Source organism: Juglans regia, unplaced genomic scaffold (genome assembly GCF_001411555.2).
Source record: "Juglans regia cultivar Chandler unplaced genomic scaffold, Walnut 2.0 Scaffold_726, whole genome shotgun sequence".
In the NCBI taxonomy this organism is placed as follows: Eukaryota; Viridiplantae; Streptophyta; class Magnoliopsida; order Fagales; family Juglandaceae; genus Juglans; species Juglans regia.
Window position 1 is genome coordinate 6,021 of NW_023362155.1, and position 23,691 is coordinate 29,711.

The following is a 23,691-nucleotide window of genomic DNA, read 5'->3' on the forward strand; positions in this document are numbered from 1 at the left end:
CTCGATGATGAGGTAATGTGTAACGACCCGACCCTATATTTTTTTTTAGGGATAAAATTTGAATAATTTTATTAAGGCTCTATTATTATTATTATTATTATTATTATTTCTGTCCAACCCTTGAATCCTCTTGTTAATACAACTCCTCTTGCCGGATTTTTTTCTTCTATTTTGAATTTCAAACGCGAAATCTAATCCACTCACATCACATGCACATGCACTCGCACGTCTCTTTTTTTTTCTAGGGTTTTCTTCTAGGTTCTCAAACATATATTCATACGCATGGCAAGCCGCAAGTTCTCCTCCGTAAATCCTCCTCTCACGCATCAAACGTACGCATGCACGGCTCCTTTCTTTTCCTCCGCTTGCACGACACTGTATTTATTTATACACTCACGCACACAGAGCACTTGCCACAAACCTCCTCCCCTCAAACCGCAGCACAAGTCCGAGAAGACAAGCTCCCCCATCTCCCTCAAGCTCGTCCAGCAGACCACCTCTCCCTCCACCGTAAATCCCACTGCCGTGTTGGTTCACTTTTCCTCCACACGCACAGAACCACCGCACGGCCCGCCCTCGAAAAAGCCATAAACCCGCTGCATCCTCCCCTGTTTTAGCCCTCAAAAACAGAGCACTGAGCTCTTCGACCGTAAGCCACAGCCCGGCCACCCTCAGCCACAGAACTCGCCGACACCACCACTGACCACCATAGAATACATCGGATCACCCTCAACCGCCAAGGCACGCCGTAGCAGCCACGGACGCACCACTGTTTTTGCATGTCCGAAACGGAGCATGCAGTCACCTTCTCCACAGTAGCCACCGTAAGAGACACCGAACCACCTCTCCCACGGCACAGAAAGTACTGACCAGCCGAACTCCGTCGAGCCCACTCCCTTCCGGTAAACCCACGACCGTCGCTAGCCTCCACTCTCTCTCGGTTGTTTTCGGTTTAGCAGAATTCTCTCTCTCTAAACTCTCTCTCTTTCTCTCACTGCATTGCACCACCATACTCAGTGGAGCCTTCGGTTGCGCCGTCGTGACCCCCTGCCAGCCGCCCAGACTACCATCGCAGTGAGCTTCTTCATCCCTCGGTGAGTTTCGGACCATCGCAGAGTCAGTCTCAACTCTGTTTTTGCCTTAGTTTTGGTTAGCCATGTTTCGGGTTCTAGGAAGAACCCTTAGTTTCTGATGGGCCTTGGGCCTTAGGCCCGTATGAGGGTGAGATGGGCTTATTTTCATTTTTTGTTTGGACTCAGGTAGTACAGTATTATATTTATGGGCTAGATTTCAACTCTTACAAAATTCTAATGATCTTTAAATAGACTTATATTTTTATTGGACTTGAGGTTAATTAGATTTGTATCATAGTGATAGAGTTGTATTTTTAAGTTCGGCATATAAACTCTAGATATACAGAATTGATGTCAATATTATGGAGTCAATGTGATTTTAGAGTTTGAAAGATCAAAGTTAATGAAAAATATAGATTAAGTTGGAATTTCTAGTTTAATTAAGAGGTATGTCTTTAAGTAGAAATTTACGTAAACTACGTGTCTATCTTATAGGAAATCAGTCGCGCCCGGAAATATTGGATTAGCGCTACGAGGTAAGTAGCATGATCATATCCTTACGCGTATGTACAGTGAGCTGTTTGTCTTTTTATAAAAGATATTATGTATGTATGCCCTTTATTGGAAATCCCTTTTTACGTATCCAAAACATGATAAAATTATGAAAAAGTCATGATTTTATGTGAAAGATTATTCATGAAATTATTTATGAAATGCATGATTTTATGTGAAGATTATTCATAAAATTATTTATAAAATGCATGATTTTATGTGAAAGATTATTCATAAAATTATTTAAGAAATGCATTTTTATGAGAGAGTTATTTCGTAAAATATTTATGAAAAATCATGATTTTATGCGATGAAACATGTATCACGACATTTATGAAAGAATGCGATTTCGTTTGAAATCTATGATACGATATAACAAGTATGTATGTGATTTCTTTTGAAATCTATGAAATGACAAGTATGCAAGTATGATTTGATAAAATATGTAACGGCCTATGTTATGATATGAAAACGGTACCTATGCTATGGGCATATTGCATTGCCATGTCGTACATGCTGGTAGTGCACCCAATGTTGTCTTCCTTATGTATGGATTCCACAACCCGCGGCCACGGGCGGAATCGGAATCTTTTTAGATTCGCTAACCCTAACTCACGGGGGTCAACAGTGGGTAACGGCCTATGATAAGTGAAAGATAAGTTAATGTTCATGCTCATGATTTTTATGCATGTATTTATGAATATGCACGCTTTTCAAGACACCTTATGTTTATTATGTTTACTGTATGATGTGTTGCTTATTGAGTATTCGACTCATTTTAGTTTGTTTTCATGTTTTTTTAAACCCCCCAGGTGATGACATTTATGAAGATGAGACTGCAGGACAGGACTTGACTCCGGGAGGCAAGGCTGAGGCCTAGACAGATTTTGCTATGATTATTTCTATGGTTTAAATAAATTATTTTGATAAGCACATAAGACTTCTGTATTTTTTTTAATAAATGCTTCCGCAGACTTTATTTTGAATTTTCAGTATTTATTGAAATTTGTTATTTTATGGAATTCTCTCGTATCTGGCGCGTTGTTAAAAAGGAAAAGCTTTTTATATTTAAGTTTAGTAGTAGCACACTGGCTCCTCGAAAATTCTAAAATGTCTTTTCGGGAACGGGGTGTTACATAATGTGATTTTGTCTTCTTATTTCAATCGTAAATCATTTTTATAATCACATATTATATAGGTTAGGTTTTATTACTCTCCCCTTAAATTTTATATATCTATACGCATGGATTTGCAGCGAGTCGAAGCGAATGCCAGCCTGAAAGCACGTAGCTTCGATCGGTACCTATATATATGTGTGTTATTTGGATTGGTGAATAATAATGTATTTGCTTCAATACCTATATCTATCTTTTTTCAATGTATAAAATGCTTCACTTGTACTGTTGGTTTCGTAAATGCATGTGTGGAATAATAATGTATTGGAATGAGTACTACTGCAGAGATTGATATTTTATTATTATTTCTTTAAAAAATCTCAATTTCCATTGAAATTCGAATGTACTGCTCAATTGGTTAGTAACTTTTGTCTGAAAGATTAATTGGAGGTCGATCTTCATTATATAAAAGGAAGAAGAAGAAGATCGAGGAGAATCATGATGAGTTAATTAGCAGAAGTTTTGTGATTGTGGCATCTTTACTAATTTGGAGTAAATCTATAGATTCAAAACCAAATTTACCCAATTCCATCTGCGTGCTATAAGCATTTCTATATCGAAAGAAACAAGGAAATTAAAAGCTGCAACTATATATTTCACTCCTAATGCCATAACCAAATGATTTAGTTGTTAGATCTTTCAATTCACTATTTTAATCAATCAATGACTATGTTAAAACCAATTACTGATTTCACAATTATCACTAATTATATATCCTAAAAGAATTACTATTTTTTTTTTTACATGCGGTTGGAGATCAACACTTCCCGCCGCTTTATTACAATGATTTACCGGATCTGACCTTTACACAAGTGAATACGATGCTAGCGCTACTTTTCATAATTTTATTTGAATTGGTCTTAAGCCTTATTGTAAGGCCCAGTTCTGGGTTAAGTATTAATAAGGATTTAAGGTGAATTGGGTTTATATAAGAATTGGGCTTGAAGTAATGGTCTGACCCATATGTTGGGTCCAACCTTTCTAACCTTTGGATTTAAGTCCATTTGGCTGAATCATATCACAAGACCCATATCCATGGGTTGACCCAGAACGGTTTGACCATTGACCTTGACTTGCTTGACCAATTGACCCGACCTGTTTGAATGACTTGGTTGATAGGGTCACTAAATCTGACTTGATTCAGATCATAAAATATAATAATATTTTTTTTTCAAAAAAAAAAAGAATTTAAAAAATTTATCTCTTAATATCTCTATAATAGACGTTATTTAATATTTTCTTATTTATATACATAATTATTATTTTTAAATATTCAATTCCAATTCATATATATGGATGGCTTAGAGAAATTAATGTGATATGTCGCTTAAGTGACTTCTATCATGAAAATTTTCTCTTTGGCCTAAAAAATTGAAATTTAGTGAATTGCATATAGTTTTTTTTTTGATAGAAAAACAACTTCATCATTAAAATTGAAAGATTACAGACATTTATCAAACCATAAGGTTTGAGAAAGGAAATCTGGAATACTATCCCACCACATTTCAAGATCATCAACTTTCCAAGCATGCCGAGCAAGCTCATGAGCCGCCCTATTACCCTCCCTAAAAACATGTTTAAAAGAAATGCTTTCAAAACAATTACACAGTCTTTTAATTTCAGAAAATAAGTTGCCAAGCAAAGAATTCAGCATATCCTCCTTCTGCAAAGACTGAATCATCAACAAACAGTCTGATTCAATTTCAATATGCGCGATGCCCATAGAAGAACAGAACTGCAACCCTCTGAAAACAGCTAACAGTTCAATGGCCTCAGGATCTTCCACCTCTTGTTCACGTTTAGAAGCAGCCATAACCACCAGCCCTGCCTCATCCCTTAAAATGACACCAATACCAGCTTGCAAAAGATTAGGAAACATTGCACCATCTGTATTTAGCTTGAGTATTCCCGGTGCAGGAGGCCTCCAGCTAAAACTATCTTTAATCTGCACCTTAGAACAAACAGACACAGCTTTGAAACTATGCAAAATACCCCAAGCGTGATTAATAACCTGCCTTGGACTTAATCTGATTTTATCAAATTCAAACTTGTTTCTTCGATACCAGAATCCCCATGCTAGACAGAAAAACAGCTCCAAATTACCAGCATCGACCCCCTCCACCAACAGTAAAACCAGATCAGTGACATTAAGGGACATGGAATTTATTAAAGAGGGAAATAACTGTAACCAATAATCCCGAATGTGAGAACAACTAAGCACAGCATGTGCCAAATCCTCCAGAGGATACTGACAGAAACTACAATTAGCTGCTGTAATCACATTTTTCTTTATCAACTTTTCCTTTGAAGGTAAACTATCTTTGCAAACACGCCAAGCAAAGATTTTAATTTTATTTGGAACTTTCATCCTCCATAAGGCTTTCCATAACTTCTGCTGCCTCCCCATCATCGAAGACTCTGTTGTACTTGATCCCATATGTGCCAAGATTAACTTGTAACAACTCCTCACAGAAAACTGACCATTTCTTTCTTGATTCCATATCAATTTATCAGGAGTACCTTCCGGAAATATCAGAATTCTGTTGATCTCTGCCACAACTATTGGATTGAAGAGAGTTCTGAGTTTTGGAATGTCCCACCTCCTTGTGTCCTCATCAATCACAGAAGCCACCACAACTTCTCTATCATGCATTTGTACATCCACCTCGTGATCCAAATTCTTATGCCCTGGAATCCAATAATCTGTCCATAAATGAGCACTTTTACCATCTCCAATCCGCCATCTACATCCCTCCTTTAACCATTTCTTTGCCTCCCAAATACCTCTCCATGTATAAGAGGGACAGTTGCCCAAACTAGACTCCATAAAACTTGATTTAGAAAAATATCTAGCTTTGAAAAACTTATGGAGCAAAGTATCCTCCCCTTGCATCAACCTCCATCCCTGCTTTGCTAAAAGGGCAAGATTAAAAAATCTAAGTCTCTTGAACCCCATTCCTCCCCTACACTTCCTTTCACACATATTGTTCCAACTAACCCAATGAATCCTTTTTTCTTCTTTCTTTTGGCCCCACCAAAATTTTGACATTAAACTTTCCAGCTCCAAACAGAAATTGATAGGTAAGAGAAAACAACTCATAGAATAAGTAGGAATGGATAGGGCCACAGCTTTAATTAAAATTTCCTTACCCCCTTGAGATAGCAATTTCTCCTTCCAACTTTGCAATTTTTGCCAAACCCGCTGCTTAATAGACTGAAATGCCCTTGTTTTAGAACGACCAACAATTGGAGGCAAACCAAGATATTTTTCATATTGCAGAATTTCACCATTACTCCATAGCAGCCTAATTTCTTCCCTTTCAACCAAACCCACATTACTACTAAACACCATCGCTGTTTTCTCCTTATTTATCTTCTGCCCCGACACATTCTCATAAGCTGTTAGAACAGCTTGAACTCTCCTATTCTCCTCAACATCAACCTTGCAAAAAATAACACTATCATCTGCGAATAGCAAATGGTTAATATTGGGAGCACCTCTACAAATTTTAATCCCAGAAATATCCCCCCGTATACCTGCTGCATTCAACAAAGAAGTAAGCCCTTCAGTACAAAGAAGAAAAAGATAAGGAGACAAAGGATCCCCTTGTCTTAATCCCCTACTAGGAAAAATTTGACCTCTTGGCTGCCCATTCACCAAAACAGAAAAAGAAACGGATTGAACACATAACATCACCAAAGAAATGAAGGCTGGCTGAAACCCCATCACTTCCATCACCTTTTTAAAAAAACTCCACTCAACTCTATCATAAGCCTTACTCATATCCAGCTTCAAAGACATATAACCTTTCTTCCCCTTTTTTTTGTGTTTTAGAAAATGAACCAACTCATACGCAATCAGTACATTATCAGTGATTAACCGGCCCGGCACAAAAGCACTTTGATTTTCACCAATGATACAAGGCAAAACAGATTTCAATCTATTCGAAATAACTTTTGATATCAACTTATAAGCCACATTACAAAGACTAATGGGCCTATAATCAGAAACCAAGACAGGGTTTTGCTTCTTTGGAATGAGTGTGATAAAAGTATGATTTAATGATTGAGGAAAATCACCTGAATTTAGAGCCTGTAAAACAGCCTCCACGACATAATTGCCCACCACATGCCAATATTTTTGATAGAACGCCGGGGACATGCCATCAGGACCAGGTGCTTTAGAAGGGTTCATCTCAGACAAAGCCAACAAAACTTCAGCTTCAGTGTACTGTTCATTCAAGCCCTCATTCATACTTGGAGTAACTCTTCTAGCAAGAGACTCAAGAAAATCAGTATTGCCACTTGGATTTGAACTTTTAAAAAGATCTTCAAAATATTGTAGGAAAATTCTGTCCCTTTGCTCTCCATACTGCCAAACTCCATCCCCATCCTGGATCTTAATCAACTGATTTTTTCTTCTCCTTTGAGATGCCTTCATGTGAAAATAACGAGAATTTCGATCACCATCTTTTAGCCATAAAGCTTTTGAACGTTGCCTCCACATCACCTCATCCCTTTCCATCCACTGTTGTACCTCCTCTCTAGCCCTCTTATGATCTTCAAACTGGTCTCCTACTGGATCAGAATCATGCAACAATTCCATTTTTTTTCTAGCCATGCGAAGTTGTTTTTGGACATTGCCAAAGCAATTTAAATTCCAGCTCTGTAATTGCAAACCACACTCCTTCACCTTCTCCATAATATCCAGCATATGATTCCCCCCAGTCCCCCTTCTCCATACTTGCCGAATAATAGCCTCACAAGCTGGCTCCCCTACCCACATCTCTTCAAACCTAAACTGTTTTTTACCTCTTTTAAAACCCAAATCCCCTTCCGTATTAACCCAAATAGGAATATGATCGGAATAAGCTTCCAATCCATGAAATACATAAGCATTTGGGAATAAATTCCCCCAAGGAACATTCGCCAGAGCCCTGTCTAATCTCTCACTAACTCCAAAAGGCGTTACCCTCCTATTACTCCAAGTAAATTTGGTCCCCTTAAACCCCATATCCCGTAAAGCACAATCATTCACCACATCTCGAAAATCAGAAATTTGCCTATTCGATCTTACTCTTCCCCCCCATTTCTCATGATGATGCAGAATTTCGTTAAAATCACCAAAAACCAGCCATGCATCACCATTTTGCCTGCCCAAAGTTCTCAACAAATCCCAAGTTTTGTACCTCTGAGAAACATCCGGAAACCCATAAATTCCCGTTAGAAACCAGGACCCAATCCCAGAAGCCTCTTCAATCAACGCATCAATATGACATTGGGAATAATTAATAATGGACAAATTAACATCCCTGCCCCACAACATAGCAAGACCCCCCTTTCGGCCACAACAATCCACTACCAAACAATTTGCAAAACCTAATTTAAATTTACATACCTCAAATTCGTGTGCTTTCAAACGAGTTTCCTGTAAAAACAGGACTTCGGGAGCTTCCCTCTTCACCAAATCGCAGAGGGTTCGAATGCCCGGTGGGTTCCCAAGCCCACGGACATTCCAACTTATAAGCTTCATTGATCGCGGCGGTGCTGTTCAACAGCCACCGCCAAGTTGTCATCGTAACACTGGGTTGCCTCCGAATCATTTCCATCGGTTGAACAAACACGTTTCTCAGGTCGAACAGCCGTTTCGCCCTCTCTGGTTATGGCCTTCCGCTTTTTAGAACTTAAGGAAATGGTAAGATCATCAGTCAAAACCGGAGAAGAGATAATTGACAATCGTTTCCATCTTCTGCTTGTAAGCCCATCGGGTTTTTTATTAAAAACATGGCCCATATCCACATTGTTTCCCGTCTTAACTAGCCCATCTACACTTGGCCCCGTCTTAATCAGCCCATCGACTCCTCCATTTAAAATATCCGCCGTTACATCTGTTTCGAGTATCTTGTTTCCTTCAGCAACTGTTCCTAAAATCTCGTCACCTTGCATATTTACCTCAGCAACTTATCCTTGAAACTCGCTTCCGTTAGCTACTTTCCTTGTATTCTCGTCTCCATGCATAGTTTCCGCCAAAGATCTTTCTTTAGACGTTGCATTTGCATAAACATTGGGCTCATTAAACTCCGGATTTGGTGCCGAATTACTAGGCATCGGTAGAACGGTGTTTGCCGTGCCCGCCACCCCCCCTGAGCGGCCTTTTGGATGACCTTCTTGTCGGTTCAATTCTCTACGGTCCCAAGAACGACCTGCACGATAATGATCACCATAACTGGATGCCCGAAGCCAAGCTCCGTACGGAACAGATCCCATATTATCACCCTCTGCTGCTGTCTGCCTCAATCCACATTCTCGATCGCCATGTCCCAGGCAGCCACATAAATAACAAAAATTGGGTAATCTCTCATACGAGAAACGAACCCAACACGATTCGCCATTTCCCATAGTGAATTTCGTTCCCCTTAACAATGGTTTCATCACATCAAGCGTTATCCGAACCTGTAAAAATTCTCCCCAAGCCACTTCCCCCTTAGCCAAATCTACTTCTTCAACCTTCCCTATTTTCTTACCAATACGTTCCCCCACATATGCATTCCGAGCACGCAATGGAAGATCATGAATCCGAACCCAAAAAGTAGCTTCCTGGATTTTGATCTGATGCACCTGCTTGCTCCCGTCGACTTCCTGTACCAACACTAACTGTTTATCGAAAGACCAAGGGCCCTCTCTCAGCACCCGCTCCTTATCACGAAGGTCTTCAAACTCTACCAAAAATAGGTTTGCATTAAGATCCCGAAAACACATTCCACGCACCGGCCGCCATGCTCGTGTCATTGTCAATCTGAACGCATCTCAATTATAAAGCTTATCAGTGAAAAGAGACAAAATCAATCCCTTTCCTTTACAAAGAGAAATTTTTTCTAACTCACTAACATCCACCACCACTTCTTCCTCCTCTTGATCTGTCAACGATAACCGTTTATATAACCCATCTAGATCAGTATCCATACTAGCAGTAACACCTAAATCCCAAGCAAAGATAAAAACAAAGACTGCACTAGGCAGAGAAAAACCTCTACTTTGCCCTCACTGCGTAGAGAGAACTAAGAGAGGATAATATCTAGATGGCTTGGCTTATTACATATGATAATTCAAATTGCATATAGTTACATCTAAATCGATGTGAATAAAAATCAGCCCAAAGGAAGATTTTTTTTTTTTTGGTCGAGTTATAGATGATATAAGGTCGTTAATTGTAAATTGTGTAATTTTTGGGATTATCCTGTCCAAAAAACTTGATTGCAATTATGCACTAGGTATCTCATAAGGGCTCATTTTTATAAAATCATAAAATTTTCTTTTAATTTTATGTTATGTTGTCTAATTGATTTTGTTGTTCAATTAAACTAAAGCTTGCATGATGATAATTATGGGTCACTACATTAAAATTGTGAGATATTTATTTATTGTGAGTTTATTTTGTTTCACTTCTAGTGAATGTATATATGATATCTTTCAATTTGAATAACATTCAAATTTTTAACGGATCTAATCTGGCAAAATAGAAAGAGCATGTTACTATTGTTCTTGAGTGTATGAATTTGGACTATGTGCTCCGGGTTATGAGCCTCCCAAACCTACTGATCAGAGTTCTACTGATTAGAAGACAACTTGTGAGAAATGGGAGTGCTATTATTGCATGAGTCTTATGATAATAAATCATTCTATTCGACGTGCAATGCCTGGAAAGAAAAATGCCAAGAAGTACCTAAGTCAATTAGCAGACTAATTCGTTATAATGGAAAAGGTAGAGACATACACTTCCTAGCAAACTTGTCTCAATGCGGTATAATGGCAAAGAGAATATAAGAGAGTATATTATGAAATGTCAAATCTTGTTACTAGATTGAGAGCACTAAAGTTAGAGTTTTCTTATCAAATTCTTGTGCATCTCATTATGATTTCCCTTCATGTACATTTTTTTCCCTTTAAGATTAATTATAATACTCAAAGGGAGAAATGGACTCTTAATGAGCTCATTGCTCATTGTATGCAAGAGGATGAAAGGTTGAAACAAGAAATGTTTGGTACCCCGTCCCTCTGTAAAAGACTTAGTGGGGATCCATGGTACCATGGGTGCCAGCCATATGACAACACCCAAGATTTGAATCGGGTAATTAGGCGTTCAACATTCGCTAGGAAGTGCACGTGGAAGGAAAAGATACATGGTTTGTAGCGGAAAAGTAAAGGTTTAGTCTAAACGCTAAATATTATAGTACTATTAATTTAATAAAAGTCATAAATGTATTTCCACAATATCCACATGATACTTCATTCCTTAGATAATTATACACATGTCTAATTGCTTGATTTGTAAACCCCAAATAAGGTCGATCGAATACACTTTGTCGTCTGACTATTATTTACAAGTACAATTTCCATAGGCAGACAAGTCCTACAGAAAAGTTTCGGGGTATGGTTTTTTTGGACTAAATCGAACCGAGACCGACCGAATGTATATATATATATATATTTTAATATATAATATAATATATTATTTTATATAGTATTTGTGTAAGTTAATTATTTAATATTCATTAACCATATATAAAATGTTAAAGAGATCACTTAATTTTAGTTTTACTAATTTAATTAATTTTGTGTATTAATTTTTTTGTTAAAAAAAAAAGAAAAGAGGAAAAAAAATGTTCATTGACCAAATGAACCCACTGGACCAATAACTAATGGTTTGATCCAGCAAAAATGATAGACCAAAGTTTTCAGTCCGTGACCCCTCCCAGACTGGACCAGACCAATTATATACCTAGTTTTAATTTTAAGATCTTTTACCCTGGGAAGGAAAAGAAACATTTTATAAATGTCAATAATTCTCATTTCATATTCTAAAACTACCTCTTAAACCCCTTAAATCCCACTACAACCACGAGTATTACATTTTTGCAACACACAACCTATTTAGTGTCAACATCCAAATGCTTGTGGCTATCATCCAGAAATTTGACGTGGCTGAGTCAACGTTCTAACTTATTGTCCTAGGATGTAGACATGATAACTCATATCCAACTTAGTTTTCATTTTAACAGAAGATTTTTGTATTCTTAAGTTCCGACCTGTTTTATTAGCCTACTTACGCGATGCCTCATCCCTTGACATTCGTAATTGTTCTTAAGGAGCCTCGGCCCTGCAATAGAGAGTGTGATTTCTCGGACCCTAATTGTTGTAATATGCATGGGTTCAAACCGTTCTGGGTAATTCCGCTATAATGGCTTTTTGTTATTTTTCCCCCCTTTTTCATTGTGCCTTCGCACCAAATTAGAAAAGAGAGAAGATATCTAACAAAATCAGTTATTTTTTTCGTTAGTGAGAAATGGGTCTTAACTTAATGCACAATCCCTCCCTGGAATCAGTGTAATCACACCATTACAACCATTACACACGTCATCATTAAAGTTTATCAGAGTATAATATTAAATTTGACACACAAGATTCAATTGGGTGGTAACTGGAGAGCTCACTCAACATATGAGAATGAGCATAAGCATCTTTGAGAATGGAGTAAATACAAAAAATTTTATATACCATGCTTTGCCAAAGAAAAAGGAAAAAAAAACCATTTGCATAATACTCCTATCCTTCTAAATAATTCAACTGTCGTACACAAAAAGGTCGGTATATTCAAAAATTTGCTGTGGTGATAAAATTAGAATGTAGTATACTCTAACCTACAAAATTGGTTTATTGTTACCATGGTATTCCTCCGCTATAAGTGAAGATTTTTTTAATAAAATTGGGAAATGGTCATTATTGGATAGGTGACCTCGACTTTTTTTTTTATTATTATTAAAAAAAAAAAACCCTACAAAATTGGTAAGGTGAGAATGGAGACTCACATGAGGATTCCTTCAGCATTATTAAGGGCTCTCTTTACAACCCTAAATTTTTCTGTGATGGCTTTATTGGTTTTCACAACTTACTCCTTGATGAAAAACTCAATGCCATGTCTAAGACTTTCGAGCTCGGGGGTGACAGCTACACGGGTGAATATGTTCCATATGAGCTTTATCATGATACTCAAAAAGGGCCTCAAATAGCATTCTGAAGTGCATAATCCGTCTTGGGGTGAGCTACCTGATATCACCCAATTCTACAGACTTCAAAACTGCTAGGGAGAGGGTGAAAGAAGCAAGCATCTCTGCTGCAAATTTTGCTAGGTGCAATGACCTAGTATGCTGCATCGACTCCAGCTCTTTGAAGTGGTCCCAAAGGCAAAACTGAGAAATATATTACAGCAGGTAAAAGCAAGATTAAAAAAATTATTTTAGGAAAAAGAACATAGAAAGGGCACTACATTCCTCCAACAAATCTTACCCACTCCACCTCTACTCTACATAGTACACTCAAAGAGAGAAAAGATCAGATTTACTTCCCAATCTAGTGCTGCTCTAATAAAGGTAATACTCCATATTTGCAGAAAACTGCAAAATTTCTGCTACCGGCACCTCTTTACAACAAAAGATACCATACCATGCCAGGAAAACTATCTTCAAGGGCTGGTCTCCACACCATATATTGTGCCAAAATCCGATCTTAGACCCATCCTTCACTTCAAATCAAAGCCAACAATGAAAATCCCCCAACGTTCCTGGATGGCCCACTCAAAAAGAGCTTTGTTGTACGATGAAAACTTTGTAACCCGCCAAAAGACCTGAAGAAAGACAAGTACAAATCCTTGACCACTTGACAAGGCAGTACTAGAATTCATCCCAACTCCTCCCACATGAAATCCTACTGAAGTTTCTCAAGACGATGGACAAAACTAACTGGTATGAGAAATAGCAAATTTAGCAAATCAGAAAACATACTCTAAAGTGATCCCCGCCCACCCTTGGATAAATCAAATCTGCTCCACCTAGCCAACTTGACACTCCATTTCCCAAAAGTGTCATCCCAGATAAATTTTGCCTTCTAGGGAGCTCCCAACGAAACTCAAGTACTTCATTGGTAGAGAAGACCATCCCAAGATACAAGCCAATCCTTCGATATCATCCGCTACAATTGGAACTAATCTTGATTTGTACAAATTAATTCTCAACCCCAACACAACTTCAAAGCACAAAAACTGACAACGCAATGCAACAGAGATAAACTAGATAGGCATCACAAAAGATGAGACAAAACAAGCGCTTCATTAGTCATGGATCCCACTGAGAAGCCCGATGACCCAACTTATTATAATTGTGAAACTTAATACCCCAAGCCGAAGCCTGTGGTTTACTAGCCCATGGATTACATTACTCATTAAGGACTTTCTTTTTAAACAATGTGAGCTGGGTATTTCTTTCTTGATTAATTTGAGTAAGCAGGCCTGCATTTAGATTTAGCTCGTTAAGCTTCAAACCCATATCCATCTTGTCTAAAGCACACTGCACCTTTTTCATTTAAAAGAGCCAGTTGTCTTCTCACTGAAACCAAGGTGTTCACAATATTGCCCTTTGCACTTTCCGGCACCATGTCCTCCTCAGGCATATCGCAGGGATCTCTACAATAGCCTTTGTAGCTGGTAATTAGAAATATTCCTATTTTGTTGCTTGCATGCTATACCAACAAAGTTTTCGAGTTGCCCAGATTGCACTTGTTAGAGATAGCAACAGTCAGCAGCCTTTAGCCGCCTTCACATACAACACTCTTCCCATCTTAACATTCCCATTCTTAGGAGCTTTCACCAATATTTCCCCTGCTCTACCAGTCTTCACTACAAACCTGCATACATGCATTTTGTAGTTTCTGTGGCCAATAAACTTCTGGAAGAGATTTTCAACCATTCAAAGCTCCATGATAAAAAGACTTCAATGCCTTCCAAGCTGGAATGATCAACATACCATTCTGGCTTCTTCCCCCCATACTCTTCAAGGCCAGAAATCGACTGGAGGTATTGGAACATCGTAGCACAAGCAGTGTTTCCCACCCAAAGAGATTTCGCAACCCCCCTTCTTCCCTCTACCTAAGACAGTCTCCACCAAGGAAATTTAGTATGCAACACTCATCCTTCCTAGTGACATTGAACGGCATCCACCACTACTTCGACAAACGACCGTTATCCCATCCTCTATCCCAAACGCAAGAAGCTTTGCCTCAACAAAGACTGATAAAAAAACCAATACTGTATGCAATCCACCAACGAAACTTACATACATAAGATGAATTTTGGATAACCCAATTTGAAGTACTAGTGTCAAGAAACTAACAGTTAGAAAAGACAGATGAAGAGACTATCTCCTATGAGAATCACCTGAGATTTCCGTGTGTGTGTGAGAGAGAGAGAAAGAGACATGCATAAAATGACACTTTGAAGAATGGGTTTTTAACAACTTAGAGCACTGGCAGTGGCTTCTTTATCTTCATCTTTATTTTTAAATTTGAAGAATATATCTATAAAATCGTCTACATTGGTGTATCTATCTTCATTTTTATCCATAACTATAAACAGTGCTTCTTTAAATTTGAAGAAGCACTATTTTAGTCTTCAAACATTAAAAATAATATTTTCTCTCTCTATCTGAACGACTCATCTCTCTCGCGCGAAAAGTCACCCTCCATCCTCTCTCTCGCTCTCTCGCTCTCTTCTCTTCGACAAACCCATTCCCCTCTACGATTGGTATGATTCCTTCTTCTCTCTTGCTCTCTCTGCTCTCTTCTCTTCGACAAGCCAGATTTACCGAAGAATAGTCTCTCTCTTGCTCTCTTTGCTCTCTTCTCTTCGACAAACCCATTTCTGCTGCACTGTCTTCCCCCTTCCTCTCTCTTCTCTCTGCTTTGCTACACCATTGCCCAAAGCTCAGCTCAAGTGCACCACGGGACTATTCCTTCATCAACGACGACCTCTTATCTCGCCCAATACCCGATTTCGTGCGGCTGTTTGGAAACCCTAGAAAAGGTAATTTCGTGCAAGCCACTTGTTTTGATTTCACAAATTGTTTTGTGTGATTTCCCCTCATATGGAATGTGTGATTTCCCCTGATCAGAATTTTTTTTAGGATTTTTTGTGTGATTTTTCCTTATATTGAACCGAGATTGGTATGATTTGCTTATGTTCTCTACCGTTTTATTGCCAAAATGAAGAAAACTACTCTGTATAATACCAGGTTGAGTTCAAACATGACAGATTCTAACACGGCACTTGTGCCATTCTCCAATCATTGAAATTTAAAGTAGAATATATCTTCTAAAATGCAATATTAATAGAAAGGTATCAATTGATATTGCATGAACATATATTCTACCAAAGAATATCTCATGAACAGGACAAAAATCTCAAGTTGTCATGCAGAAGTGAGTCAGTTTGGTAATCTGTCTTTTTTATCTTAGGTCTCTTTTTTAATCTCAGTTTGGTAATCTCAAGCTCGTGAATAGTTAGGTCTCTTTTTTATCTTGTATCTACCCAAAGATTAAGTTTGCTCATAAAAATCTGTCTCCTTTTCAATAGAATACATATCCACATTAAAAAGGAAGATAAGAGGAGCATCAATTATGATACTGGGTTTATTTTCAAAATCTCAAAAATTGAAATGCATTATTTTGGTTGTAGACATGTGGTTTTGCTTGTAGACTAGTGGGTTTGAAATACATATTCACTTGTAGACTTGTGGTTTTGCTTAAAAGATTGATTTTGCTTAAAATAGTGCTTATGGTCTCTGCCCTTTTTCTTGATTTGGATTGTATATTTATCAAACCATTAAGTCAACAGGTATGTATGCCTTTAGACATATTTGTTTTTCCCATGTGCACTGCATACATATATAGTTTTTTCTATGTATTTTGTTTTTTCCATGTTGCATACATACTTCGTCTATTGAGGTAGTTTTAGTAACATTTTATCCTTCAATATTTTGTTGAAGGATGAACTGTTCAATTGATGAGGATGCCTTCTTCACCACACTGTTGGAAAGTGGTGAAGGTCATATTAACAACCCCCCTATGGGCAGTGCAAGTGTTGATGTCCAAGCGACACAACCCCAATAGGAAAAAAGGAAATAAAAATCACAGCGGGGTGTATCATTTACCATATAGGAAGATATTCTCCTCGTTTCAACTTGGCTTAACATTAGTATAGACTCCATACGGGAGACTGATCAATCATCTACACAAATGTGGAGTAGAATTTATGACTACTACCACACATTTAAAAAACCTAATTGTCGAGACCGGTCTATACCCTCCTTGACCAATCGGTGGTCAATCATTCAAAAATGCGTCAATAAATTCAGTGGTAGCTTGGCCCAAGTTGAAGGAATGTATCCAAGCAGTGCAACCAAGCAAGACAAGGTATAATGTTTTTTCTTATGTTTTGTGGTTCTAATTATTACGTATTTGCAATGTTTTTAGTTGTATCTTGTTCCACTATTTTGTAGATTGATAAGGCAAAAATCTTGTACAAAGAGAACCAAAAACTTAACTTTAACATGGATCATTGTTGGAATTTATTGAGGCACCAACCGAAATGGCAAACACACATGGACCTCATAAAAAGAAAAAAAAAATGGGACAAGTTCAGGTATTACTCCAAACTCAATACCTTTAGGGGAAGACATGGAAAATGTGTCCATCGATTGTGAGAGACCTATGGGCAAGAAGGTTGAAAAAGCAAGAGAAAAAGAAAGAAAGTGTAACGAAAGACAAAATATAGTAATTAATGAGGCCTTAAACCAAATGAAAGATGATAGGAGGACTTCTATGATGGAGAGAAGAGAATCGCAATTGAAATATGAGAATGAAAGATCTGAGTTACTACTTCTTAAGAAGAGAAAACTTGAGTTGGAAATTAAGACTGAAAGAGAGAGATCTGACTTGGTAGCTCTTAAAAAGAGAAAAGCTAATATGGAAATTATGAACTTGGATATTGATTCCATGAATGGTTTGCAGCAAGAAAAGAACCAACTTAAAAAGAGAAATAAGGAAACCTTAGTCGATGTTCCTCCAAAGTCCTCTAAGAAAAGAACCAACTTAGTGTCTAGTTTGCTGTACCCCACATATCAACACTAAAAGGAAGGCCAATAACATCACTGTTTTAAAATGCAAGGTTTTCTTGTGATTTAGAAATAACAATTCCAGCTACATCATTTACTTCGATGATGTTCACTGTTGTCTTGAAACTAGAATGTATATTACTTGGGTGCTTCTCTTAAAAACAATCTATCTTAAAATGAGTAATAAATAGGATGCACCCCTTATTGTGCTTTTTTACTGCAACTTGCTATTACTAGGAATAATATTTATCATTTCAAGAAAATTAACAGGTACTATTTGGACTCTTTACAGTCTTAACATTGTAATTGGATCTATGATTTGATCTCAGAGACAATCTCCCACCGCGACACCAGTGGCAGCCCCTTAAAAGTTAAAAGTCAAGCCTCCTCAAACCAAAACCTATCCTCCCAAGTCCCATTACAAAAATAACAAAGAGTAATAAAACATTCTAGAAAAATATGCTGAACTAAATGTTAAAAGAATGAAACTATTAACTAGAAAGACCTTTTGTAGCCATTTCTTTATCCGGGTGTGATGAGCGGGATCCTCTTCAGGCCTTTTATTGTTGTTCTTGATGTCACATATGGTTTCAAGCATGAATTCCATCTGCAAGCATCACCAATTACAATCTCTGCAATTATGAAACAAAAACAAAAGGAGAAGAATTCATAATAATGCTAAAACGTTTAATAAACTTGCTCTCTTGCTATTTATATTTTGTTGGCCAACTCCAGAAGAAGCTTTCAACTCATTCACCCTATTCTGAATACTGAATAAAAATTTTCATTGCAGAAGGATCATCACTCCTTATTTTCATTCCACAGCCTGTGCAGTTAATAGTAGTTCAAATCAGACGAGTTGCTGATGCCATCACCCAATTACAAAAGATAGAACAATAACTTCATGCTATCATAAAATATAGAATGCAAACACTAGAGCATGCAGACAAAACAAAGCAAACAATAATACCTGGTTATTGGATATATATCATGATGTTGATTTTAAGCACAAAATCGATATTATATAAAATGTGTGACATGCAAGCACTTGCCAAAAAATGGATCCCATTTGCAAACAATAACTGGTTTGGAAATATACATGATGCCGATTTTAAGCACAAAAACACAATATAAAGTGCTTGATATGCAAGACTTACTAAAAATGGACCCCCTTGAAGTTTAAAGTTGATAGAATTCTGATAACAAAACATATAAAACGTAGTTTCCAAAATTAAATTGTTCATTTTCCTCTTTCTAACATACGTTCCTTCTTTATGACGTAAGCAAATCTTGAGGGCAAAAATTATGTGATTTATCTGCCTCTTTTATCCAACGACTGCGAGACTCGTCATGCGTGCCGAACCACGATGACGTGGTTCAAAAGATGTCATGCAACTTCTAGAGCTCGTCCAGTGTTTTAAATGTGCTGAAAATATTATAAAGAGTATTTCCAGTGTTGTTGAACTAAACTTGATTTTAAATACGACAATTCTAATATTCTTGAAGAGTTCTAAAAATATTATAATTGTTAGAAATTATTTTAATATCATTATTAAAATGATTTCAACTATTTAAGATATTATGTGGTTTAGATTATGTTGAAAGCTTTTATTAATTAGATGATTTTATTCTCTTTAATATGTTAAGTGAGACTTCATCATTTTATTAATAATAAAGGAATATTATTTTATAAACTAAATTTAGTTTAAAATAATATTCTACCTTAATTCCTCTAAAAGTTTTTAATTAAGTTAATATTTTACATATTTTCAAATCAGTATTTGAGATCTATCGTTAGATCGTTACTTGGATCCCAAACGAAGGGACTGGGTTAAATACACAGACCCCTCCCTTTCTCCCTCACTTTTCTCCATCTCTCTCTCTCTCCTCCCTCTCCCTCAAGCGTACGCAGTACGCTGCATCTCTCTTGCCCGATGCTCCATCCCACAGCCCGGCGCCACCGTGCGTCGGCAGCTCTCACCTCCACCACCGCCGGCATCCCCCATCGTCGTTGTCCCGCGCGGCAGCTTCCCCTTCCCCCACGCGAGCAACTCTCTCCTCTCGGTTTCCTCACTTCGCATAGCCTAACGCCGCCTTTGCAGCCCCGCCGCTGGCCACCAGCGCACCTCTAGCCATCATCGGCGACAGCCCCATCGAACCCAACCCTTCACGGCAGCTCTCTCCCTCTCTTTCCGAAACGGGTTATCACACGGGTTCCTTACCTGTTCACCATCGTGTGCCGCAGTACACGGCCACCCACGGTCTCCAAGCACTGTCGCGATCTCCCCCTTCCTCCTCCACATGACCGGAGGCCCATAGCCTCCCCTTGTTCCACCACATGAGGCTCCTCCTCAGCATGGGTTTTACACCCTCCACGGCCGTGCACCGCCACCCACGGCATGTAACCGCCACCTTCAGCCTCCTCAAGCCACCACCAAGCCATCCTGACCACCCTTGGCCCCGATCTGCCATCCATGCACGCACACTCTCCCTCACTCTCTCAAGGGCTTTTCTCCCTTCTTACACAGCCATTCCCTCCCTCCTCCACTGTGGCGCCACCCCAGTGCCATCATGAGCTCCACCGCACCTCCCTTAGCCGAACCTTAGGTCCAAACCACCACTTTGAGTGGTGGTTAGTCACTGCATGTGATGGATAGCCACTGCGCGTGGCTAATCACCACTGTACACGGCTAGATCCGCCGTGTTATGCTCCTTTTCACCACTCCAAGACTACCACGAGCACTTCCAAGACCACACCTAGCTATCCAAATGCCTAAACGGTTCCCGTACGCGGTTTAGCCACCATGTACGACCCTTCCGACGTCTTCAACCGTGACGGTCAACGAGCAATGCACGGGTTATCCCGTCGATGGTATAACTCTCTATCCCTTGTTATTATGTTAGATATTGATTAGTTGACTAGGTTGTGGACTGTGCTGTTGGTATTGTGGAGTTGTGGTATTGTGATGTGGTGTTGTGTAATGAAGTGTTGGGCATATCTGTGCAGTGTGGAGAGGTGATATGCTGTGTAGCAAAGTGTTGGGCTTGGATGTGTAATGTGTTGTGAAGTGTTGTGGACTATGCTACATAATGTGGTTATGGAGCCTGTACTGTATGGGTGATGTGGTGTATGTGGAATGGGAAGAGTACACGCTGAGTGTACTCTGTGTGGCATGATGTGTATGAAGGGAGTACATGTGGACTGTACTCCGTATGGCAGAATGATGCACCATATGGCGGGTACGCCGTAATTATCTTCAGAGGTGGGGTGTGTTGGGCAGTTCAAGCACATCGGTCATATTTATCTTCTTTGATTCATAGTGAGTGCCAAAAAATTTTTGGGCTCCCATATATTTCTTATTCTATGCTTTGTTTGCTCGTGGATGAGATTTTTTGATCCATGGCAGATGAATAGAATTCTCCCATGGCTACCCAGAAATCCGCCGTGAGCCTTTGTTTCAACACATGGAGAACAGAGTACGACCAACTCCCATATATGCCGTCCGTGTTTTCTTCCATCGCCACGCCGGTGGAAGCTAGCTTCAAACCGGATGCTTCACCTCCAAAAGCCCAATCCACCACCACCGAAAGTAACCCCACTATCGAGTTGTCCACACCGCAATCTCCCTCGAAGCTGCACCCCCACGAACTCCCCACAACCCACGTCCACAGCCCTATGTTTAGTTAGCAGCACTGTAACCTCGATGCACCACCACCTTAACCCATTTTTCCTCCACCGTGAACCACCGTCATCCAGTCACCTGCTCAAAGAAAACCAAATATCTATGTTTTTAAACATGAAAACAGAGCATGTTTTGTGCCCAACCAGTTTTCGTCGGAAGTTGCGCTAGCAACTTGCCACTAGGGCAGCATGGCCTAGCCATGACACATGGTCCCAAGACTTTTCACCACGTCGTCCAGTTATTTCCGTTACTCCTTTGTGTCGCTTGACGATATGCTTCCTCTCGGTCCCTTTTCGATTAAACTCTCTCTCTAAACTCCACCACATGCCATGAAGGATGCCGTCGTGAGTTCACAAGTATGTTCATTTTTCTTCGTCTTCAATTCATCTTCTTCTTGTTTCTACTACTTTCTCTTTTGTCGAGCGGCTGCACCATTTCTTCTCGTATCTAGCTTTACGAGCGTCCAGAGGTGTACACAGGTAAGCCCTAATTTACTGAGATATATTGTTATTCTGTCACTCCAAATATGCGTTCTGGAAGAGGATGCTTTGATTTGCGTTCAATCAAAAAAATTTCTTCTACTAATGGATTCGTGTGGTTGTATGTTGGATGCTATATTTTTGTTTTTCTCTTGGAGAGAGTTTCGTTTTCGTTTTCTTGTAAACCTAGAAACATATGAATATTTAATTGAGACTTTCTCATATTGTGCATTGCTCTTTGTCTATTAGTTATATATATTTTTAGGAAGAAAGCGATGATTCAGGTCTCATAATTCATATTGCGTGAGTTTTTTTTTTTTTTTGCTAAATTCATATTGCGTGAGTTAGAGTTATATTTGAAGATGATATCTTTTGCAAAATATTGAATATGTAATAAGATGATTTCCTCATGGTGAAACGCTTTTCGCTTCTATATTGTTTCCAAACTCTTATGCGATCTTCGAAGGTCTTCTTGGATCTCGAAATTAATGATATGATTTGGGTTCATTTGGGTTAGGTTCGCTGGGGAAGATCCATGACCTGTCATCTCATGGGTGACACAGGAAAGTATAAAATTTACTAGAAAATTAGCTAATATCTATGATTGATGAATTTGTTACGGTTCATATAGATCGATAAAGTCTTGTTAAATCTGACCTATTTAACAAGTTTGTGGATTTCTATTTTTTTAAGTTCTAGTTGCTACTTTTTAGAATAGCTGTTGGGTTTTTTGCTAGTACTCAGTGGATTGCTTCAATGGTAGGTGTTCATTAATCAAATTTCTCTACACTGTGATCACATTTGTTTTACAGAGTACTTGCTACACCTTTCTAGTGTCGATTCGTTAAGCTGATAGCCCTTGCATGTATCCGCTGGCATGTTCTTATGTGGAAATATTTGTCTCAGTTTACCTTATTGTTTCCCTTATTCATGGATTCTCTTCTGGCGGTTGCTTGAATGTTGCTCGATCCCAATGATTGAATAGATGTAAATCAGTTTCGGCCTTGTCTGAATTTGGATGTTGATAACTACCCTTCTGAGTGAGCATACTTATATTTTTGTTATGATATTTGTTGATGGGGTGTAAGCACAAATATAAATAATAAGTGACGAGTGGATCTTATCTCCTTTTGCTTATAACTCTCTCCCTCATTAAAACCTTCTCTTTATTTCTGGGGCAGGCCGAATGGGTCGAAGACGAGCAAGATATTACCACTAGATCAAAAATAAGCCATATCCCCTTTTTGGAGTGGAACGTGTAAAAAGAAGGTGTAAGCTGGTCAGTCCCAACGGCAAGGTCTCCCTTTTTGGAGATTGTGGTATTCTATTTGGGTTACTAGAGTATGGATCATTGTTTTGTATTACATTTTGGAAATTAGATAGTTTAATTGTTTTTAGGAAATTTATAGTTTATGTATTACTTGAAGAATAATCCGTTTAAGCCTTACTTTTTTTTTTCACAGCAAAAGGAAGAGGCCAATAATACTTTTTATTAGTTTAGAAAGAGGATATATATATATATATATTTTGTTTTAAGTTGTATTAGTTCAAAAAGAGGTGAAATAAATAAAACTGTTTTCGTTTGTGGGTGTCTATTTTTGTGCATTTTTAAATTTTGTGGATGGTATATTGTAAATTTAAATCGCTCAATTATCAATATTTGTAAGTGCTGATAATACAATCTCTAAAATGTTGGGACTATAATTTATCAGCATTTGTAGAAGTTGGTA

At 38.4% G+C, this 23,691-nt stretch overlaps 1 protein-coding gene across 1 annotated transcript; it reads right to left on the reverse strand.

Annotated features, from left to right (window-relative positions):
* Nucleotides 1-8,761: 8,761 nt before the first annotated feature.
* Nucleotides 8,762-14,302, reverse strand: LOC118346304. Its single transcript, XM_035687190.1, has 3 exons — nucleotides 14,201-14,302; nucleotides 12,905-13,047; nucleotides 8,762-9,596 (listed from the first exon to the last, which is right to left on the reverse strand). Exons 1-3 carry the CDS (start codon nucleotides 14,300-14,302, stop codon nucleotides 8,762-8,764), a joined length of 1,080 nt encoding a protein of 359 aa, XP_035543083.1.
* Between the last annotated feature and the right edge of the window lie 9,389 nt (nucleotides 14,303-23,691).